This window comes from Falco rusticolus, chromosome 3 (assembly GCF_015220075.1).
Source record: "Falco rusticolus isolate bFalRus1 chromosome 3, bFalRus1.pri, whole genome shotgun sequence".
Classification (NCBI taxonomy): Eukaryota; Metazoa; Chordata; class Aves; order Falconiformes; family Falconidae; genus Falco; species Falco rusticolus.
In genome coordinates, this window is record NC_051189.1 from 41,157,620 (window position 1) to 41,175,800 (window position 18,181).

At 39.2% G+C, this 18,181-nt stretch overlaps 1 protein-coding gene across 1 annotated transcript in view; it reads right to left on the bottom strand.

The window, feature by feature from the left end:
• Positions 1–6,756: 6,756 nt before the first annotated feature.
• Positions 6,757–18,181, bottom strand: part of SULF1 (sulfatase 1) — a 127,887-nt gene continuing 116,462 nt past the window's right edge. Inside the window, exons 21-24 of the mRNA XM_037381926.1 lie at positions 15,570–15,712; positions 15,343–15,466; positions 14,405–14,438; positions 6,757–9,159 (exon numbers count right to left, since the gene is read on the bottom strand). Coding sequence (XP_037237823.1) covers positions 9,129–9,159; positions 14,405–14,438; positions 15,343–15,466; positions 15,570–15,712 — 332 coding nt within the window. The 3' untranslated portion in view covers positions 6,757–9,128. The remainder of the gene's footprint in view (positions 9,160–14,404; positions 14,439–15,342; positions 15,467–15,569; positions 15,713–18,181) is intronic.

The following is an 18,181-nucleotide window of genomic DNA, read 5'->3' on the forward strand; positions in this document are numbered from 1 at the left end:
AGGTCAGCACCTTCTGTACTGTTCTTGCGGGTTTTCCCCTCAAATGCCTGAATTATTGCTGCCTTACTACACTTTCTGCATGTGTAATACCACAGCTCTTTGTGCTGTTATATTGACATAAAACTGAATGATAGATAGGTCCAAAGTGTCTTACTGCTATTTTGGAGCCAGATTCTCAGCCTCATCGGTCTGATGATGAGGCTGAAGAACTGGGCCAGTACCTTGGGCTGGATGTTAACAAGCTGGCGCTTTAGCAAGCATGTGTGAACTAAGCGATATCAGGTGCTTGTTTAGCTTTTATAATCTGTTCACTGGTTACTACCACTGTTTTTGGAGGTCAAAGACAAAATATTTCCTAAACAAGTTTATCTTTTTCTGTTTTCTCAATAACGTGTCTTTTATACGGCATAGGAGATGCCATGCTTCATGCTGCAGTGTCTGGGTTCCCCCAGCTGAAGCCATCCAGCTGTGGTTGCTTTCCAGCGGCTTAAAACAACTGGTAGCAGAGATTTACCTGGACTGCAATCTGAATCAGCATTGCTTTGGGCAGAGTGTTTGCCCCTTGTAGGTTAAACTTGTATCAACACATTTCAGGTTCTTCACACATTGGACTTTTTATAGACATTTTTATCCTTTGGAGTGCTTAGAAGATGGAGAGTCGACATTGTGGAAAGGATTCTTTCTTTGGTATAGAATTAGGGTCTTCTGCTTGTCTTTTAATATCATGTTTTACAAATTAACAGTTCAAAAAGGTTACATGTAAACATTGTTGCAGAGCAGAGATACGGAGCCCTCAGTGTGGGGACTAGGTATGGCCAGGGTTCATATGATTTGTCTTCTTTACAGTGAATATCACGAATGCATGTTATTATGTGCCCGAAGGTTTGAAAGCCTACCTGATCCTCAGGAAGGAAATCTTCCCTATCCTTTCCACGGAATAGACTACATAAATTAAGGAGGACAGTTAACACTGTGCATATTCCATAGTCATATCCATTACATTAACTACAGTTAATAACTGTAGGTTTTAGCAACCTCCCTTCCAGTCTTTCAGATCAGCTGTTTTCTTTTGACAATACAGCCTTTTAAACACAGGCATAGCTCTGCAAGTTCCACGTAGCTCCAAACCTTTCTTGGTTTCAAGTGTTGTGAAATAGATGCTTTTTTATTCAGGTTCCATTCTACTCTTCTAATTATTACATTATCCGTTGTGTGCACTGTATTTTCTTGTTTTTTCTGTCTCAAACCAGTTGTCACAATGTTATCCTGTAACAATATATTGTTCATGGTATAGAATAGATGAAAAGCTGTGGAATTCATGAAGGGCTACAAAAAGCATCCAAAACTTTGGTCACCTCAAGGAAGAGTGAGACAGCTGGATAATCTTTGGACAAATGACTAAACAACACTGTGGTGCTAGTAGGTACTGAAGTATTTTATGATGTGTTCACTATGGCTTAAATGACATATTCAAGGCATGTCAATGATGCGACTGCACGTGTTTCTGTTCTTAAAGTCTGGACTGCTCCAGCAAAGACAGTGTTTATAATTCCTGGTGGGCCAATTCCTACCTAGCTCTTCTGTGGGAAAGTACGTTCAGGAGGCAGTATAGGATCTGGCCCAGCGCTAACAGCTAAGGTAAAAGCTATACAGACCACAGAAATCTCATGTGGGATGTATTCATCCTGCTGTAACGTGTTAGTTTATTTAGTGGCTTTGCTTAAGCAGAGGCTGAAAATAAATTCTATAGTAATGACAAGAAACACTGGGCTAAATTCTGGGACTCCGTAGCCAAGCAGCATTGGTAAAGCATTTGAAGTAAATTAAGGATTGAGATCTGAAATATTAATGTTCTTCCATGGAATACCAGGAAAAGAGGAGTAGAATAAGAGCAAATTCTACCTCTAGCAATGGAAAAAGGCCAAATCTGGTACACTTTAAAGTGAGCTACGGTTTAAAACAGAAGGGTTTGGTTTTAAAATCTTGAAGACAAAATTTTTCCCTTCCATTTTGAATTCTTAAAGGTAATTATTTTGTGTTACTGTGCCTGGGCTGCTCATGCAGTGGAGGCATCTATATCCTAAATAGCACTAAGAGGTACACCTCCAGCTTATAGGTCAGAAATGTTACCTCTGTAACAAACTCCGTATTTGAAACCGTGGAGGGAAATTTCAAAACAAAAAAAATAATATACTAAATCATTTGTAACTGAGTTTTGGTACAAAAAAACCCCCCAAATAATTTGGAGCTAATGAGATCCATGGTTGAGTGAAGGCCTTTCTCACAGAAGACCCATGTTTTTCCCCAGCTGAGCAAACAGGAGTTTTGCCCTTGGCTGCAGCGCATACCTCTACCAAATAATTTAGGCAGAACAGCAACAGTCCGGGTAGTATGTTAGGAGCATGGAGTGGGCACACTGCCTGTAATTGTTTAGTTTTTAAAAAACTCATTATTAAGCAAATGTGTAGAGTATTAAGGAAAGTTGTAGAGTATGTCTGACTGTATGAGTGTGTGGGTGCTGTGCTGTGGTAAAAAGAGACTAATTGGTTTATGCAGTTTGTTTTGCATACTTGAGGCTCCTGTGTGGGGTTTTTCAATTGATATTTATTTCTCAGCAGAGCTTAGAATAATTTTGAAGCTGTGTAACACATCATTTAATGAAATCTATTGTCAGCATCTGTTGTAAACATGTGTTTACAAAACAAACTCTTGAATACTTGATATTTGGAAATAAAAAATAGCATATTATGTGTGTTTTGTTTCTAACAAAAAAAGCAACACAAAAGTTACGTGGGTAGCTCTGCAGTCATTCTGGATCAGGTGGTGATGTATTTGGTCTTTTAATACAGGGTCAGACAAAACCAAATCTTTCCACCGAAGTCAGTGACCATGGAATCATGACTAAGTATTTATCGTGCAGAAATAAACTGTAAAATTCCACCTTTTCCTCTAGCGCTAAATTTGATCAACATTACTTATATGCTAAGAAATACAAATCTGTTTGAAATAGATGTTGACAGTGGGAAAAAATATATAGGGTACAAGTCTATGCGCATCTATGCTGCTTAGTAGAAGAGGGCCAGGGCATGAACCCAAGGACTGGACTCCTGATGTCCACACTGCTTAGTCCTTAGTTCACTCCTTGGCTCTGATTTGGACCACACCAACAAACTGCCTCTGTGTGGTTGTGGGGAAGGGCTATACCGCAGAGAGCTCCTGCATGTCAGAGGTGGCTGAACCAGGTTTGGTTCCCCCCGTTCCTGCAGCCATCCAGCACAGCAGGCTGCGTGTGTCAGGGACCCCCGTGTCCTCATGCAGCACCGCAGGGGCTGCAGCACACACCACGGTACCACACCACAAGAGCTCTAGTGGTTGCAACACAGGCCTTGTATTACCACAGATGTTTAAAAATGAAAACAAATGGAAATTGTATTTTGAGTCCACAGGAACATTAGCACAGAGCCAAGGGGAGACCCAGGGCTAAGTGTTGCATGACATGGATGGGGTCAGCCTGGTCAAGCAGTGTGGATGTGACCTTGTTCATATAATTTGGTTTTAGAGCAAGTCTTTTTGCTCTCTGGACTCACTTTAATTTAAAAGTATAGGTGTATCCATGGATGGAAATTCTGTCCTAAGGCAGCCTGGTTTTTCAAGATCAAAAGAACAGCAGGTTGAAGTTGAATGTATTAATGTATTTTTCTAGACAAGTTTCATTATTGAGCCTTTATACTCTAACTGTTTTGACCTGTAGTGCATGTTTCATGGCTGGATGAGCTGTGGCTTGTTTCTACAAAACTTCCTCGCTGCTTGATGTACTGTCAATACTATGAGCCCCCGCACCCCAGCAAGGACCAGACAAAACTTTGCTGCCATGGGGCAGCTGAATTTGCGCTGATTCAGGCCATGGCTTGCCTTTCTGAGGCATCTGAGTGCATTTGGTTCCAGACCACAGTCAGAAACTGTGGTGGTGTGCCCAGCACCTACCAGATTCAAGCCCCCAGCCAGCAGCGCAGCTTCAGCCCGGGATATGTGCAGCCAGGGAGGAGCTACGGTTTCACGGACGTGAGAAATCTGTGGGGTTCAAATCCTCTCTGACTTGCACGTTCAAAGTAAGACTTACCTGGTTTCATTTCCAGTACATATAACCACACAAAAAGGTGTCTTGCAGATCCCCTGAATGTCACCTGTGTTAAATCCAGGAATATGCTGCGGATGAAATTATCATCAGTAGATGTCTAGCATAACACGGGTATCATTGTTAATTGAAAACTGAATAAATGAGCTACTTTGACAAGGGTTGGAAGCGCAGCGGGGTGGTGCAGGGGTTGAGGAGAGGCTGCTGTGCAGCTCTGCACTGCTGACAGCTGCTGCCTGAGCGGGAGTGTAATTACCCCAGGCAGCTCTGAGGTGCCTCAGGCTGTGATAGTGTCCCTTCAGGTGGGACATAGGCTTTTGAAATGTCTCTGTGGCTTGTGCCCCACTTGCTGCAGTGAAAAATTGATTTTTCAGGATTGTTTTTGCTCAGACTGAAGAAGGAAGATTTATTACAGCATCACACCTAGCAGGCACCAGCCACCCAAGCGTGCTCAGGCCTCAAGGCTAGTCCTGAGCAGATTCTCCCTCGATACGGCTGTTGCAGCTCTTGGCTTCTCCGCCCTGTTTTACATGCAGATCCTCTCCCACTGCGCTTGTGTGACTTCCAATATAGATAGTTGCAGGCATCTAAAGGGGTTTTGGTGGGGAGAGTGGGGGTGGTCCACCTGCACTCTGAAAAAACCTTCACTCAACTGTCATACAAACCTAGGGGTGACTGAACTTAATGATGCTGTGATCCAAATGGGCTTTTTTTTATAGCTGTCTATGTGTACTAACACCTCAGGAACAACAGGATTCACCTACCCATAACAGCACTAAGTCATGTCTGACGTCCTGGAAGCAAAGCATTACCCATCTTTGCTTTGCTTGAGGGCTTTCGGTTGGTAGGAGGTCTCAGAAAGTGTCTCACACCATCCAAGGGTGTGAGGGCAGCACTGGCTGCCTTCTTTTAAATCCCAGAAGAAACATTTCACATAGCGTTGGCAGCTCCCAAGTTGTGCAAACCTTAAAGTTATTCTTGTCCAGCTCCAGGCCCTCTTCAGAAAGTAACAGACTATGTACTCCCTTCCAAAACAGACACACCTGCCACTGTTCTGCAGATCAGAAAAAGCCAAGAAGGTCCTCCTGGCAGCCCTCCCCTTGCCTGCTGTGAGGAGCGCTTGCCAATGAAGTCAGATTTAGGCATTTGTTTTCTTCCGGAGCCTACAACTGCCTAATGCCTGTAAGAGCTCCCCGACAGTCATGCCAGGTGCTTATGACTCAACTGCATCAGCTATAGGACAAGAAGTACTGCACAGAAAGAACTGGAAAATGTATTGGGGCAGCAACACACTGCTTAGGACACTTACTTGGGGATAGGACATATTTTGGTCTCTTTCATTTGGTCTGGTTTTATATTCGATGCATGTTTCTAGAGAGCAAGGGAAAGAACCCATTGGTCTCTACCTTTTGGCTACAGAATGAGTCTCTCTCATATTTTTTCCCTCCATGCTCCTCTATAAGACAGCTGTAAAAAAGGCTCCCACCTAGTTTAGAAGACAGGGCACTATGTAAGCTTCTGATAGAACAGTAGACTGGGCACTATCCTGGAAGAAGGAAGCCTGACCACTCTCAAGCTGAGGGAGATGTGATCTCTTCCATTTCCTGAGTGAGTATTTTTAAGCTCTCGCATAAGGAGGAAGGACAAGTGGGGTGAACGGGTGAACTACACTATTGCACCATTCCCTTCTCTAGCTTTACCCGAGCATTAAGAGAAAGTATCTTGCTTGGTTCTTTCAGAGAAGTGAACTTTCAAGGAATGGAGCATGTGGTTGGTGCTGGAAATTCCCTGCACAGAGATATGTGTGGTAGTTATATGGGACCTTGCTTCACTTGCCTGTGTCCTTAAAGTCCTCCCAGACTTGCTGGCTCAGCATGTTCCGCAGCCTGTTTTGAAATATGTCCTGTGTTTGCCAGTGTGCTTTCCAGGGGCAGGCATCTCTCTGGGGTCTGTCTAGCACGGCAAAGACTGTCTTTTGAACACTTAGGTTGATCTGCTTTCCTGATTCCCGCAAACATCACCTGTAACTTCATGTCTGCAGTAGCATCAATGTCCAAAGACTGTGTAGGAGAAAAAAGAGTTCAAGAAGCATAGCTCCCAAGGCTGATTTTAGCTATGAAGCTAATCTTATTCACAGGCCACCGAACAAACATAGAGCGCAAGTAAGAGAGAGTTTACCTTGAAACCAAATTCCCTTTTGTGATGACTCTTGTGCAAGGAGACGCTCCTCCTGACTAGAGAGCTGTGGTCCGCTCTTGAAAAGCCCTGTGCATCCAGCCTGCTGCAGGGAGGAGGTAAAGCAGCAAAGCAGGGGGTGACGCCGTGTAACATTGCTTTACTTCTGGGAACCACTGGTTGTGCAGCTCAGTGCATTGACTTCAAAGAAGAAAGGACTGGATGAATTGGGAATTAAAAAACAATAATCACAGCATGTCTTAAACAAAAAATATATATTATTCACATCTCCAGGAATAATTTATAACTAACAGAATGTAGTGTGTTATTTCATTACCCATTGCTTAAAATGTGGACGGATTCTTAAAACTGAAGCTGTTAACATATTTTTTAAATAAATCTTAATTAGGAGGAAAACTGGATCATCTGGACTTCTCTGAAGCAGGTAAAGTAAAACACTTTTTATTTCAAGAAATATTGCTTCTAGACTTTCCCGAAGCCAGAATTGTACTATAAAAGTATCACAGAAATATTATACAAGATTTAAAAACACAGTCTGCGTCCTAGTAACTTAAAACCTATGTACAAATAACATCATTCATGACCATAAATACGTTTTTCTATCAATCAGCCCATGACACATACATCAGATAAAGAGCTAGTAATTTTAACATATTTACAGAGTCCATCAAAAAGACTGCTTCTTAAAATTATTAAAATCCTACGAGAAGAATCTCTTTTAAAAAAAGTTTCAACTTAAAATACAATACAATGAATGTAAGTTTAACCTGCAGTGCTTGCAATAGCCAAAAAATACTCACTACACTAAATAACATGTAACAGATAGGAAACACACCCGTGAATTGGACACTATGGAATTACATCTATTTGAGGTAATTCTCTTTTGTTGGTGTTGTGCTAATTATTTAGAAATTGATAAAAAAGCAAGGGAAGATATTAAGTTCTGAGCAGTACAGGTTTTCAAAGTAATTTTTGTATCATACTTTATAAAATTTAATGTTTGGTAAATTTCAAGAAAAAATTTAGACTATAACAACAAAAATTATCTAAACTACTTTTTTTACCTCATGTGCCTTTTGTATCTAAAATAATGCAAATCTGCTATGTTTTTATCATTCCCTTTAATGCCTGTTCAGAACAAAAAGTCTCAAAATGGTAACAATGCTTTCAAGATATTGTTCAGGATAATAAAAATCAGATGCGGTGACAATAACACATAGGTATTGATGTAAACCTTTCTACCAGTATCAGGAAAAAAAAAAAAAGTCAAAAAACCTCATGGATTTTTAATACTGACAATATCAACATATAGGGAAACAATCCAATTTAAACAAATCCTTCTACAGTTAACAATCATTAGCCATACCTTTCTGAGAGTAAATTTAATTAAAATAACAAAAACATGCAATATTTTTGCTAAAATAATATTCAAAGAGTCTGTTTCCACAATCCATGCTGTTTATCTTTCCTGTCAATCTATTTATTGGTTTCACAATTACATGAGACAATGAGCAAACTAACAACTTGTAAGGTGTTAGATTCATAAACGGTATGGCATACAGATTTTAAAAGTGCATTTTACTTAAAAGCATGACATTATGAATTTCCAGTGGTTAAAATAATTTATGAAAAAGATACTATGCAGAAAGACTGGGTGGACTGAAACAGTCATTCATGGTGGGATCATTTGGAAACAGAAAGTAACTTGAACATCCTCTTCAAAGAAATATTTCTTAGCTTTTGGAGAATGTGTTATTGCATTTGAAAGTTGGAACACTGTTTCTTTTCATTTAAAACTGGAAATCTTGCTTCCCAGTGAGGAGAATTACTGTGTAACTATGTGTGTGTGAATAAAAAAAATAAAAGTACACAGACAAAAACTGAACTGGGCTCGATAGCTGCAAAATATATCTACAATAAACATGGAATGTCAGTTGTCATGATTACCTTTATTAGTTTGCTAATAAGAAAAAGGAGAACTTATTTAATGGTTTACAACTTGATCTAATTGAAGGAGAGTGGAGCTGAGGCACTGCCTTCTACATTTAGGATTTTGGAAGTTTCCCCTGCAAGACTCTGTTCTGTTCTTTTTGGGGAAGTTCGTGTTTTCTGGGTGCTGATAGATGAATCCCTAACGGATACGTTTACAGCCTGATGAACAAGAGGTTCATCGGACCTTATGGGAAGATATATTTGATCTTCAAATATATCTTCCACAGCATCACTGTCCTGATGAATGTCTTTTTGAGGAATGCTGATGGGTTGTAGCATGAAGCTATGCCGGGACTCCAACTCTATCAAACCATTTCCACTGAAATCCATATCAAAACGGTCAGATTCTTTATTCTCCATCCATTTTTCAGCTTGATGATTATTTCTCCAGTGTGCGTCATTCAGACTACTTTTCTCAGGAATATCGTTGTTTAATTCAAGTTTCCTCTCCTGATTTAAATTCACCGTGCTCAAAGTGAGGGCTGTAAAGTCCGTTGGCACAATAAGCTGTAGCTCTTCTGCAGGCAGGCCACTCGAATCTTCAGCAGATGTCATTTCCACCAAGGTAAACGGTGTGGATGATTCATCCCTGTCCCCATTGCTTCGAGCAGTGTTAGCCTTGTCTGTTTTGTTTTGCTGGTAGTAACTGTTCAGCAGTGCAAACATTCTATCTACATCCTTCAAGTAATTAGTCCAGTCAGCCAGACTAAGTCTATAGTTGTATCTGTATTCATATACACTCTCATCCACACTGTACAAGTCTTCCAGTCCTTGCCAGTTGATGTCGCCAGTGAAACTGGGCAGGTTAGCCCTCCCATCCATCCCATAACTGTCCTCTGTTGAAAGAAAGAATAAAGCCTAATGGTGAACACCAGCTTAAAAGTGCAAGCAAAGCTTGCGTGTGTGTTTCTACTTCAATTTGCTTGAAAGCACCACTATTCATAATGTATACAGCATAAAGTGTAAGACACTCCACATCTTCAGTCATCAGATTAATGCTCCTGGCCTCAGGTGTGTTCAGAGCTCCTGCTACACACACAGCAAGAAACCCCCTGTCTCCTGCTACATTCTTGGACTGAGTAAAAAAGAAAAAATCTGATCTAAAGGGCTTTGTGATGACATTCAGAGATAAGGCTTTCCTCTGATATTTCAAGGCTGGAAAGTTGTTTCAACGCACAAATAATACATTCACCTTCCCTGAATATGCAATAACTGCACAATGGTTAGGCACAAAAGACGGGAGTAACTCTGAAAGCCACTGGTGACCTGAACTTCAACAATGCCCACAGGAATTTGGTTCCTGGGTAGCCTGAGACATACGGTCTACAAACCAACCAGCCACATTTAATTTAATCGGTGATAGCCAAAGCTAGTTTCTTTACTTACTTTGTAAATGTACTTTTTAATTTACATGGAGCAATCAGGAGAAGTAAAAGCTGTAAAAACTTGATGTGAATTAATTTGTAGAACTGCAACACTCTGTAAAATAGTGCTAAAATATGCATACATATAGAATCTTCTAAAGGTTTTATTTTTTTTTTTTTAAAAAAAGCTTTTAAAGAAAATATCTAACAGCTTTATCAAATAGTAAATCTGAATAACAGGCATAGATCTGAACGTATAAGTAGCGATGGAGCTGCATTTTATATTGACCACAGCCAGAAAAAGCAAAGACATGAAGGAAACCCATTTCCAAAAGATTTTTAAGTCACTATAGCGACTGTAGTGACTCACATTATCAGCTGTAGTGTGAAGCCCATTTTATATTGACAACTAACGCTGAACACTAATATTTCATTTAATTCACTGCGCAGACTGTGGTCAGTCCAAAGATTTTATCAATAAAGTGGACTACAAGGAAAAACTAATCAGGTATTGCAAAAGCCTGTCAGGGATAAGTATAAAATTTGTCCTTATAAATGATGTAGGCAATATTTAGAAATTAATTCACTCAGATGACATGATTCTGTTTCTGAAAATTGTAGAGGCATGTAGGCTAGTAGCAATTACCTTGGAAGTTTGAGTGGCTATAGCCCAACAGCATGAACTGAGCACAAATATTTATCTGTATTGAGCCCTTTATCCTTACAGTGCGTTCTTGGCATCTCCATTAAGTTGTTTGCGTTTTAACTTGCCCTTTCTCATTTCTCGAGTGAAACAGAAGATACAGCTTGTATCTATCATAGCTTGTACTCTCTGCTCCTTTTCTAGCTTGGGATTTCACAGTGGAAAGAATTTCTCCAATATTTAGTCCATCATGTGGGAAGTCAAAAAAATGCCATTATGGTCAGAAAAAAACTCAAGATTTTCTTCTGATGAGGGACCTTATTCTGCTCTCACCAAAGGGAGAGCACTTTCCTTACTTGGAAACACCTGAATCTTTGCTCTTGATATTTTTTTGCTTATTACAACAGCTGTAAATACTTTAGAATGTAAAATTTAAATATCTTATTTTTTAAAGGAAGTTCTAGAAATACTTTTTTTATTGCAAACACTTGGCAAACTGCCTTTTACAGGAAGCAACACAAGCTTTTTGGATTTGGTAGGACAGCTATGACAGAGTGTCTTCTTTTTTTTCCTGAGGTAGACAAGAGAAATTAAATCATGGCATGGCCACATGAGAGCTATCTTCATAAGTCAAATTATGAATAATTTGTTTCCTGAAACAAAAAATAATTAAATACTGCAGAGGTTTCAAGAAAGAAGTCTTACTATTCCAGTGCTTAGAGGCATAAAGGGCTCTAGAAAACATCATAGGAAGGGATGTATTTTTGAGGAATTTAGTCACCAAACCCTCTAAGAGATGAACCACACTGCAAAAGCAACAATAATTAAAATTTGCTGCGTTACTGTTTGTATTGATAGTTTAATTTTTTTTTCTTTGCCAAATCAGAGTCTGTACAGGAAAACAAACTGCTGTAGCCGAAATTGGTTGGTATGTGACGGTGGAAACTGAAACAGGAGTGCCGCCATTTGACCAGTAACAGATTTGGGGGTGGACCAGGGCAGCAGGGGGCAAAGCAGGAGCCAGAAAGGTGCCTTTGGACCCACAGGAGCCTCTGCTGCCTGTCCCAGGTGGTGGGTCAAAGCATTGAGCTGAGCAAGCCAGGCTGGCATGGTGGGCAGCAGGGAAGTCTGGGGACCAGCACAGAGGAGCAGGGCTTCTCATCAGCTTCAGCAGCAGGGCAATGGGGCTGTGCTGCAGGGAAGTAATACCAGCAAGGAGTTTGCCATACTCCTAGAAAATGTCTCAAAGACTGAGTAAGAGCTGCATGGTCCTCCATGCTGTATCTATTTTTCCCCCTCTAAGTGTGGCACTGTTTCTGCAGTCTCAGAGTTTCACAGCTGGAAAGGCACTGGGAATTGCTCCACAATCTTCACATCAAGCAGAAGAAAATAACTTGTTTAAACACATGGGACAGAGATAACTTGTATTCATATATGTTAAACAAATAGGAAAGCAAAGTCTTAAGGTCCTAGAGCTGACTGTATGTTGGTTGACTGAGCAAGCGTGAAAAGCTTCCCACTGAAATTGAAGTATGCATGGGGGAAGGAGAGAAGAAAGAAAAAGTTTCCCCCTGTAAGAAATCTCATTACAAATAGGTGTGAAACAGGAAAGTGCACGAGTTGCAGTTGAGTAATAGCATGGCAGTGATATCCTCAATCAATATTTTGGAATTTCTCAGCTGTGTCATAGACCCAAAAGAGAGAAAAGTTGTTGCTAACTGCTCACAGCAAAACTTCTTTAGTTTGTTTTGGGTTTGGTTTTTCTTTTTTTTTGGTTTTTCGTGTGTGTGTGTTTTTTTTTTTTTTTAAATCATACCCTGGAGTCCCGTGATACCATCTGTGGCTGTGTTCTCTCAAAATTAATAAAAGATTTGGATATATCTCCACTGAGACTAAAGTAGGTACAATCAGTTTCTTGGTGGCTTTGAAAAACCTCAGACAAGCAGGAGAGGAGAGAGGAGTGTGCAATTCCCACATCTTGTTATCAACCATGTCTGCAGAGCCATGTTCTGTCCATCAAAGGACACAAGTGGTACCAGTTCTTCTGTGCTGAAGCTCTGTGTTTTAAGCAAACAGCAAACAGCACTATACTGGCTGTTTCCATACAGGCCAGTTGTCTCAGTATTGTACTTGCAGCACAGGTTGTGTTGTACTAATACAGGGCATTTTGAACTGAAAACAGATCTGAATAGAGAAACTATCTGAAGGAAGCCTAAGGGATAGTTCAGATGACTTAGAAACATAGGGTTTTTCCTTTCTTATTCTACTGGTTTCTCTGCAAGCATCAAGAAAAGGATCCTTTTAGAGATCATTTTAATGATTCCTGAAAAATGGGGTTTATTAATTTAACAAAATTCTTTGTTTTAGAAAAGAAAACAAATTTCCACCAAGGTGGGTTTGAACCATAATGTTGAACCCAGGCATCTGTGTATACTGAGAAACTGGGTGTCTGAAATGTAATGGTACAAAGCACTATCATTTGTATTATACTATACCTGCTATTTATCCCAGTAGCATAATGTTTATTGACTTGGTATGATCAGAAATTAAAATGTTTTTGTTACTAAAGAATGTAGCAAGATATAATTTAAAGATTAATCCTGTGTGTTGTACTATTTCATGCAATCCTACAATTCAAAAATGCCATTACTGTTAGACTATAGTTAAAATGAGGAATGCTTGCAAGGACATTTTCTAATGAAAGACTTAAAAGCACAACTACAGGGATTACTTTCTATTGTTGTAGTAGCCAGTTCCCACCAGGCTGTAATGAGCAATGAAAACAATTGGGATATAACAAAGCTTATAATTTTTCTAGATCACAAAACTACTTAAATGAGAAAATACAAAATTGGCTGCAAGAAAAAATTAGCTGCTTAAATTGGAGATCTATAGAACATTGAAAGACATTATCTTAACTGTTCCCTGGCTGCTGGGAGCTAATGACAAGCTTTTTTTCAGAGGACCCTATGAAAAAAGGTTTTATACAGACTTGCATAGTCCTTGGACCCAGTTTACTTCTTAGGTGAACAATGTATATCAGGGACTACTCCACCAAAGCACATGGAGATGAAAATGTATACAACGGATATGTTGTGAAAAGGTATCAAGTCTAAGTATGGCTTTTGACAGACTCATTTGTTTTTCACCCTGAGTACAAGTATTGCTCAATGAACAGCAAGTGCAGTACTGTTAAGATCTGAGGTTTTCCAGTCTCTTCAGGATTTTGCTTTATGCTTGACTGTTCCTCCACCAGGAGAAACTGGGCTCTGCATGATGAACATGTAGGTACAATAAGTAACTTGCAAACAAATAAATATACTTGCAGACAGCAGTCTTTCACATGTTCCAAGTGTTCAAGCATTAGGTATAAAAAATCTCACCTGGTGCCCTTCCTCAGTTCAGGTATTACAACTTTTTAAAGAAATTTTGTTTCATGCTATGTGATCTGTTCTGAGAGCTTTGGCCCTCCTAGCCCAAAGGAGTCTCATCTTTCTGCCACACTTATATTGAACTGTCTCCTGCTGGCTTCTGAGCACGTGGTGCTCATACTGAGCACTGCTTTTGCTTAAAGCAACATCTGCTAATATTTCCTGTAGACAGTGAGAAGATTTTACTTTGCTTCCTTAGGTTTGATTAGGCTTTTGGGATACATATACCTCAGAAAGCTTTTTAAGAACCTTTTGTTTATGTTTCAAGAGCAACTGTACAAACTTCCTAAATAAAACAATCAAAAAACCACAACCACCAACCCATCCAAAATCAAATCAATAACAGGAAAACAACCCCAAGGAGGTGGTTCTTCTTGTGTCATTTTTCCTACATAAACATCTAAGAAATACAGGCATGAAACACGAGTTGTATGAAGTCTTGCTATGACAATGAGCTACGTTAAATGCAGAATGGTAAATCTAAAAAACAATGGCCAAGTTCAGTGTAGAGTAGTTAGAAAATGCATGCAGCAAAAGCTATGCTGTGTGCAACATGGCAGGATACAGACATTAGTTGAAATGGACTGGAGTCATGCAATTATTTGGAAAGAAGCTGCTGAGGAGAACAAAAAAGTGTGGATACCTGTGTGGATCATAGCTTCCTCCATCTTTATTTCCTGATATAGGAAAATACAAGAGTAACTTTTGTTAGTGTTTAGAATTTGTAAAACCATTCACAATGTAGTTTTCCATGCACAGCATCTAATTCCTAAAAAGAAATGTACTGTGTTAAATAAAGACAGAGCTGCAGTCCAACAAAGATTTCCTGGAAGTTTTATATAAAGAACTGAAAAAGCACAGTTTTTAAAAAATAATAACCCCCCCCAAACAATTAGATATTGTCAAAAAGAGAAACATTTGTAGCTGAAGAAAGAGATACAAAGATGCAACACTGCAAATTATGTAGAATAGAATATTCCTGTGGAAAAAAAAAGTCACAACATTCAATCAACCAAAGTTAAGTGCAATGAATTCCAGAGTTATGCAGTATAAAAAGCAGCTATCTTTGTACTCAGAGACTTTTGTAAAGAAATATTGTTTTACTCAAAAATGGAGGAGACTACTGCTGATTAGAAGTTTGCAATGTTAAGTCTCATTTGTGGTGTAGAGCCTGAAGTTGTTCATATAAGCAGACAGCAGTTGGAGTAAGCACAGGATTTAATACCTCACTTGCTACTGGGAGGCAAAAAATAATGAAATAAACCCTGCAACAAAGAAAAGAGTTATGACTATGAAGATCTGCATATGCTTGTTATCAATTAGTTCAGATAATGTCATAAAATTTCTGCAGCATTTCTGTCAAATGTTGTTGTTTCCCATCAATATCTGTCTAGAATAACCTCTGCAAATGTGCAAAGAAGCTTCCTGGTCATGCAGTTGTGCAGGATGGTGTAAGTGGACCGTTCCAGAGTATTTAGAGCAGCACTTAGGAGAGTGACACTTCATGGATACAATTAGTACTTAAGCAGATGAAATAAAAAAAAACCAAAATGGAAATAAACACTTCTGTTTTTCTTGTACCTGTTTCAAGTCCCTTTGGCCTCGGATTGCACTGTTTATAACCTTGACAACTTCGCAGTTCCATTAGCTGTATGTGTAATTGATTCAAAATGCCTCTTTCCACTGTGTGTACTGTATTCGTCAGCTGAGAAAAAGAGGAATGGAGGGAAAAAATACTTGTTAACAGAAATAAAAAAACCCTAGAGGAGTCTGATGAACAACATTTTGTAACAGGGAAAGGGGTTTACCTGGTAGGGATCAGTGTTCATATCAAAATATTCCAAGAAGCCAGTTGCAAATTCACAAAAGAGAAAATTGTGGGTGTCATTAACTGTTCGTAAACACCAGTAAGTGTTGTTATTCGAGCTTGTGCAAGCACAGAAAGAGCCCACTGTAATTAAAGAAACAAGTTATTAGTTTTCAGTGAAAAAAAATATGCTTGTTTCTTCTACTAGTGAAACTTCATAGATATTCACGTACTTAAATTCTAGATCAATTTACAGAAAAATCTATTTGAAAAATATTAGATTCTCACCTACAGCAGAATAAATGTTGCTGAAGTACTTTTCACAATCTTATAGTTAATAAGAGCAGAATACAGTGAATCCTATAATTAATGAGACCTGATGAAGTTCAACAAGGCCAAGTGCAAGGTCCTGCATGTGGGTCGTTGGGTCAACCCCCAGTACCAATACAGGCTGGGTGGAGAATGGATTTAGAGCAGCCCTGAGGAGGACTTGGGGTGTTAGTGGACAAGAAGCTCAACATGGCCCAGCAATGTGCACTTGCAGCCCAGAAAGCCAACGGAATACTGGGCTGCATCAAAAGAAGTGTGGCTAGCAGGTTGAAGGAGGTAATTCTCCCCCTCTGCTCTGCTCTTGTGAGACCCCATCTGCAGTACTGCCTGCAGCTCTGGAGCCCACAACATAAAAAGAACATGGACCTGTTGGAAGAAGTGCAGAGGAGGGCTGGAACACCTCTCCTGTGGAGACAGGCTGAGAGAGTTGGGGTTGTTCAGGCTGGAGAAGAGAAGGCTCCAGGGAGACCTTATAGCAGCCTTCCAGTACCTACAGGGGGCTTATAAGAAAGTTGGGGACAGACCTGTAGTGATACGACAGAGGGTAATGGTTTCAAATCTGAAAGCGGGTAGATTTAGATTAGATTTTAGGAAGAAATTCATTACTGAGGGTGGTGAGACACTGGAACAGGTTGGCCAGAGAGGTTGTGGATCCCTGGAAGTGTTCAAGGCCAGGTTGGATGAGGCTTTGAGCAGCCTGGTTTAGTGAAGATTTCTCTGGCCATGGCAGGGGGGTTGGAATTAGGGGGTCTTTATGGTCCCTTCCAAACCAAATTATTCTATGATTCTCTGTTCTGTTCTAAGTTATATGCAGTTTATTGGGATTGAGCAGAATTCAGACAAAAAACCCCAACACAAATCCTGATCCTTAAGATTTGTACACAGGATACATTGGAATTGCTTATATGTGTAAGGATACTGTTTCTCCCAAAAGTAAGTAACTTTAATGTGGTAGAGCCTCATTTTAAGCAGCTCTCCCTTACTGGCCTGGGTTTTCCACTTCATTATTTTGAACTGCAATCCCTCATTTTGTTTATTTGATACACAAATAAGAGGAAAGTTGAATCATTTGGTCCAGCCTTTGTAAGGCAATTCCAAGCAGTATGACTGGATTACACCTTGTTTTCACTTTTGAACCTGGGGAAACCTAGAGCAGGATTCCACTCCAGACTGAAGACACCTGGATCCACATGGCGTAGTGATGGGAGCACCTGTAGAGCAGACCTGGGTATATTGTGTGTATAATCTTGTTCTGCCAGCAGCAAAGGCTGTAGGAAAGGTATCTATTTCTTAATTTTCAAACAAACTGTTAACGAAGTTTTACTGTAAAATAATGTCTCTTTAATTCCAATAATAAGATATTAATATTTCCTTAGAATTTTATTTAGATTTATTTAGTTTTGCTGTTAGAACTATGACCAGCTGTAAGACTACTGATGTTTTGAACAAACTTCATAAAAATAGTAATGGTATTATAACATATCAGATATTAAGTTATGGACTGCATTGAAGGGACATTTTTTTACCCCATGATTGTTACTGGAGCACGTAACTGTTACTCCACAGTTAAAAAGTAATAAGCCATTTTAATCATTGTCTTTAAAACAAACCCCATGCATATGTCTACATTAGGTACATCTTAAAATGTAAAAAGCATGTTAGCAGAAGTCCTAGTGCAATCCAAACATATCACTAGGAGACAACTTCTTTCTCCAAATGAAAAATTATTCTTAACAAATTTTCTGCTTGGGTCAAATTTGTTATAACAATCATAATTTGATCTTGAAGTTTTTGAAAGTAAAGTTTTCAATCACTTTTCTTCCTCTACCACCAAAGATGAGAAAGGTATTGTTTTGTTGATGCTAAGTGCCAAAAAATTTTGCAGTATGCCTCAACAGCATAGTTTATCTATATACCTTGAAGTTTAAAGAAACTTAAAATGTCTTCTAGCTCTAATATTTTGTTCATATACACCAGGTGAATGCTCCACCCTTGTGATTATTAAATTCTTTCAGAATATAAAAAAATGGGAATCATGGAAAGAATTCATAAGGGATAGTATCTGTATTTTTTTCATGATAAGGTGAATTATTTATGATGCACTTTGAAATCAAAATGATAAAAATAGAGTAGACCTTTTATGTGCTGAAGTTTGTCACAACATTAAAGGTCAAGTCCCAAAAAGGATTTGTGACAGTTGGAAGAATAAGGTTATTATTAATAATTGGAAACCCAATTAAAATTCCTATGAAATATTTGATCATCTTGATTTCCAAGAGATTA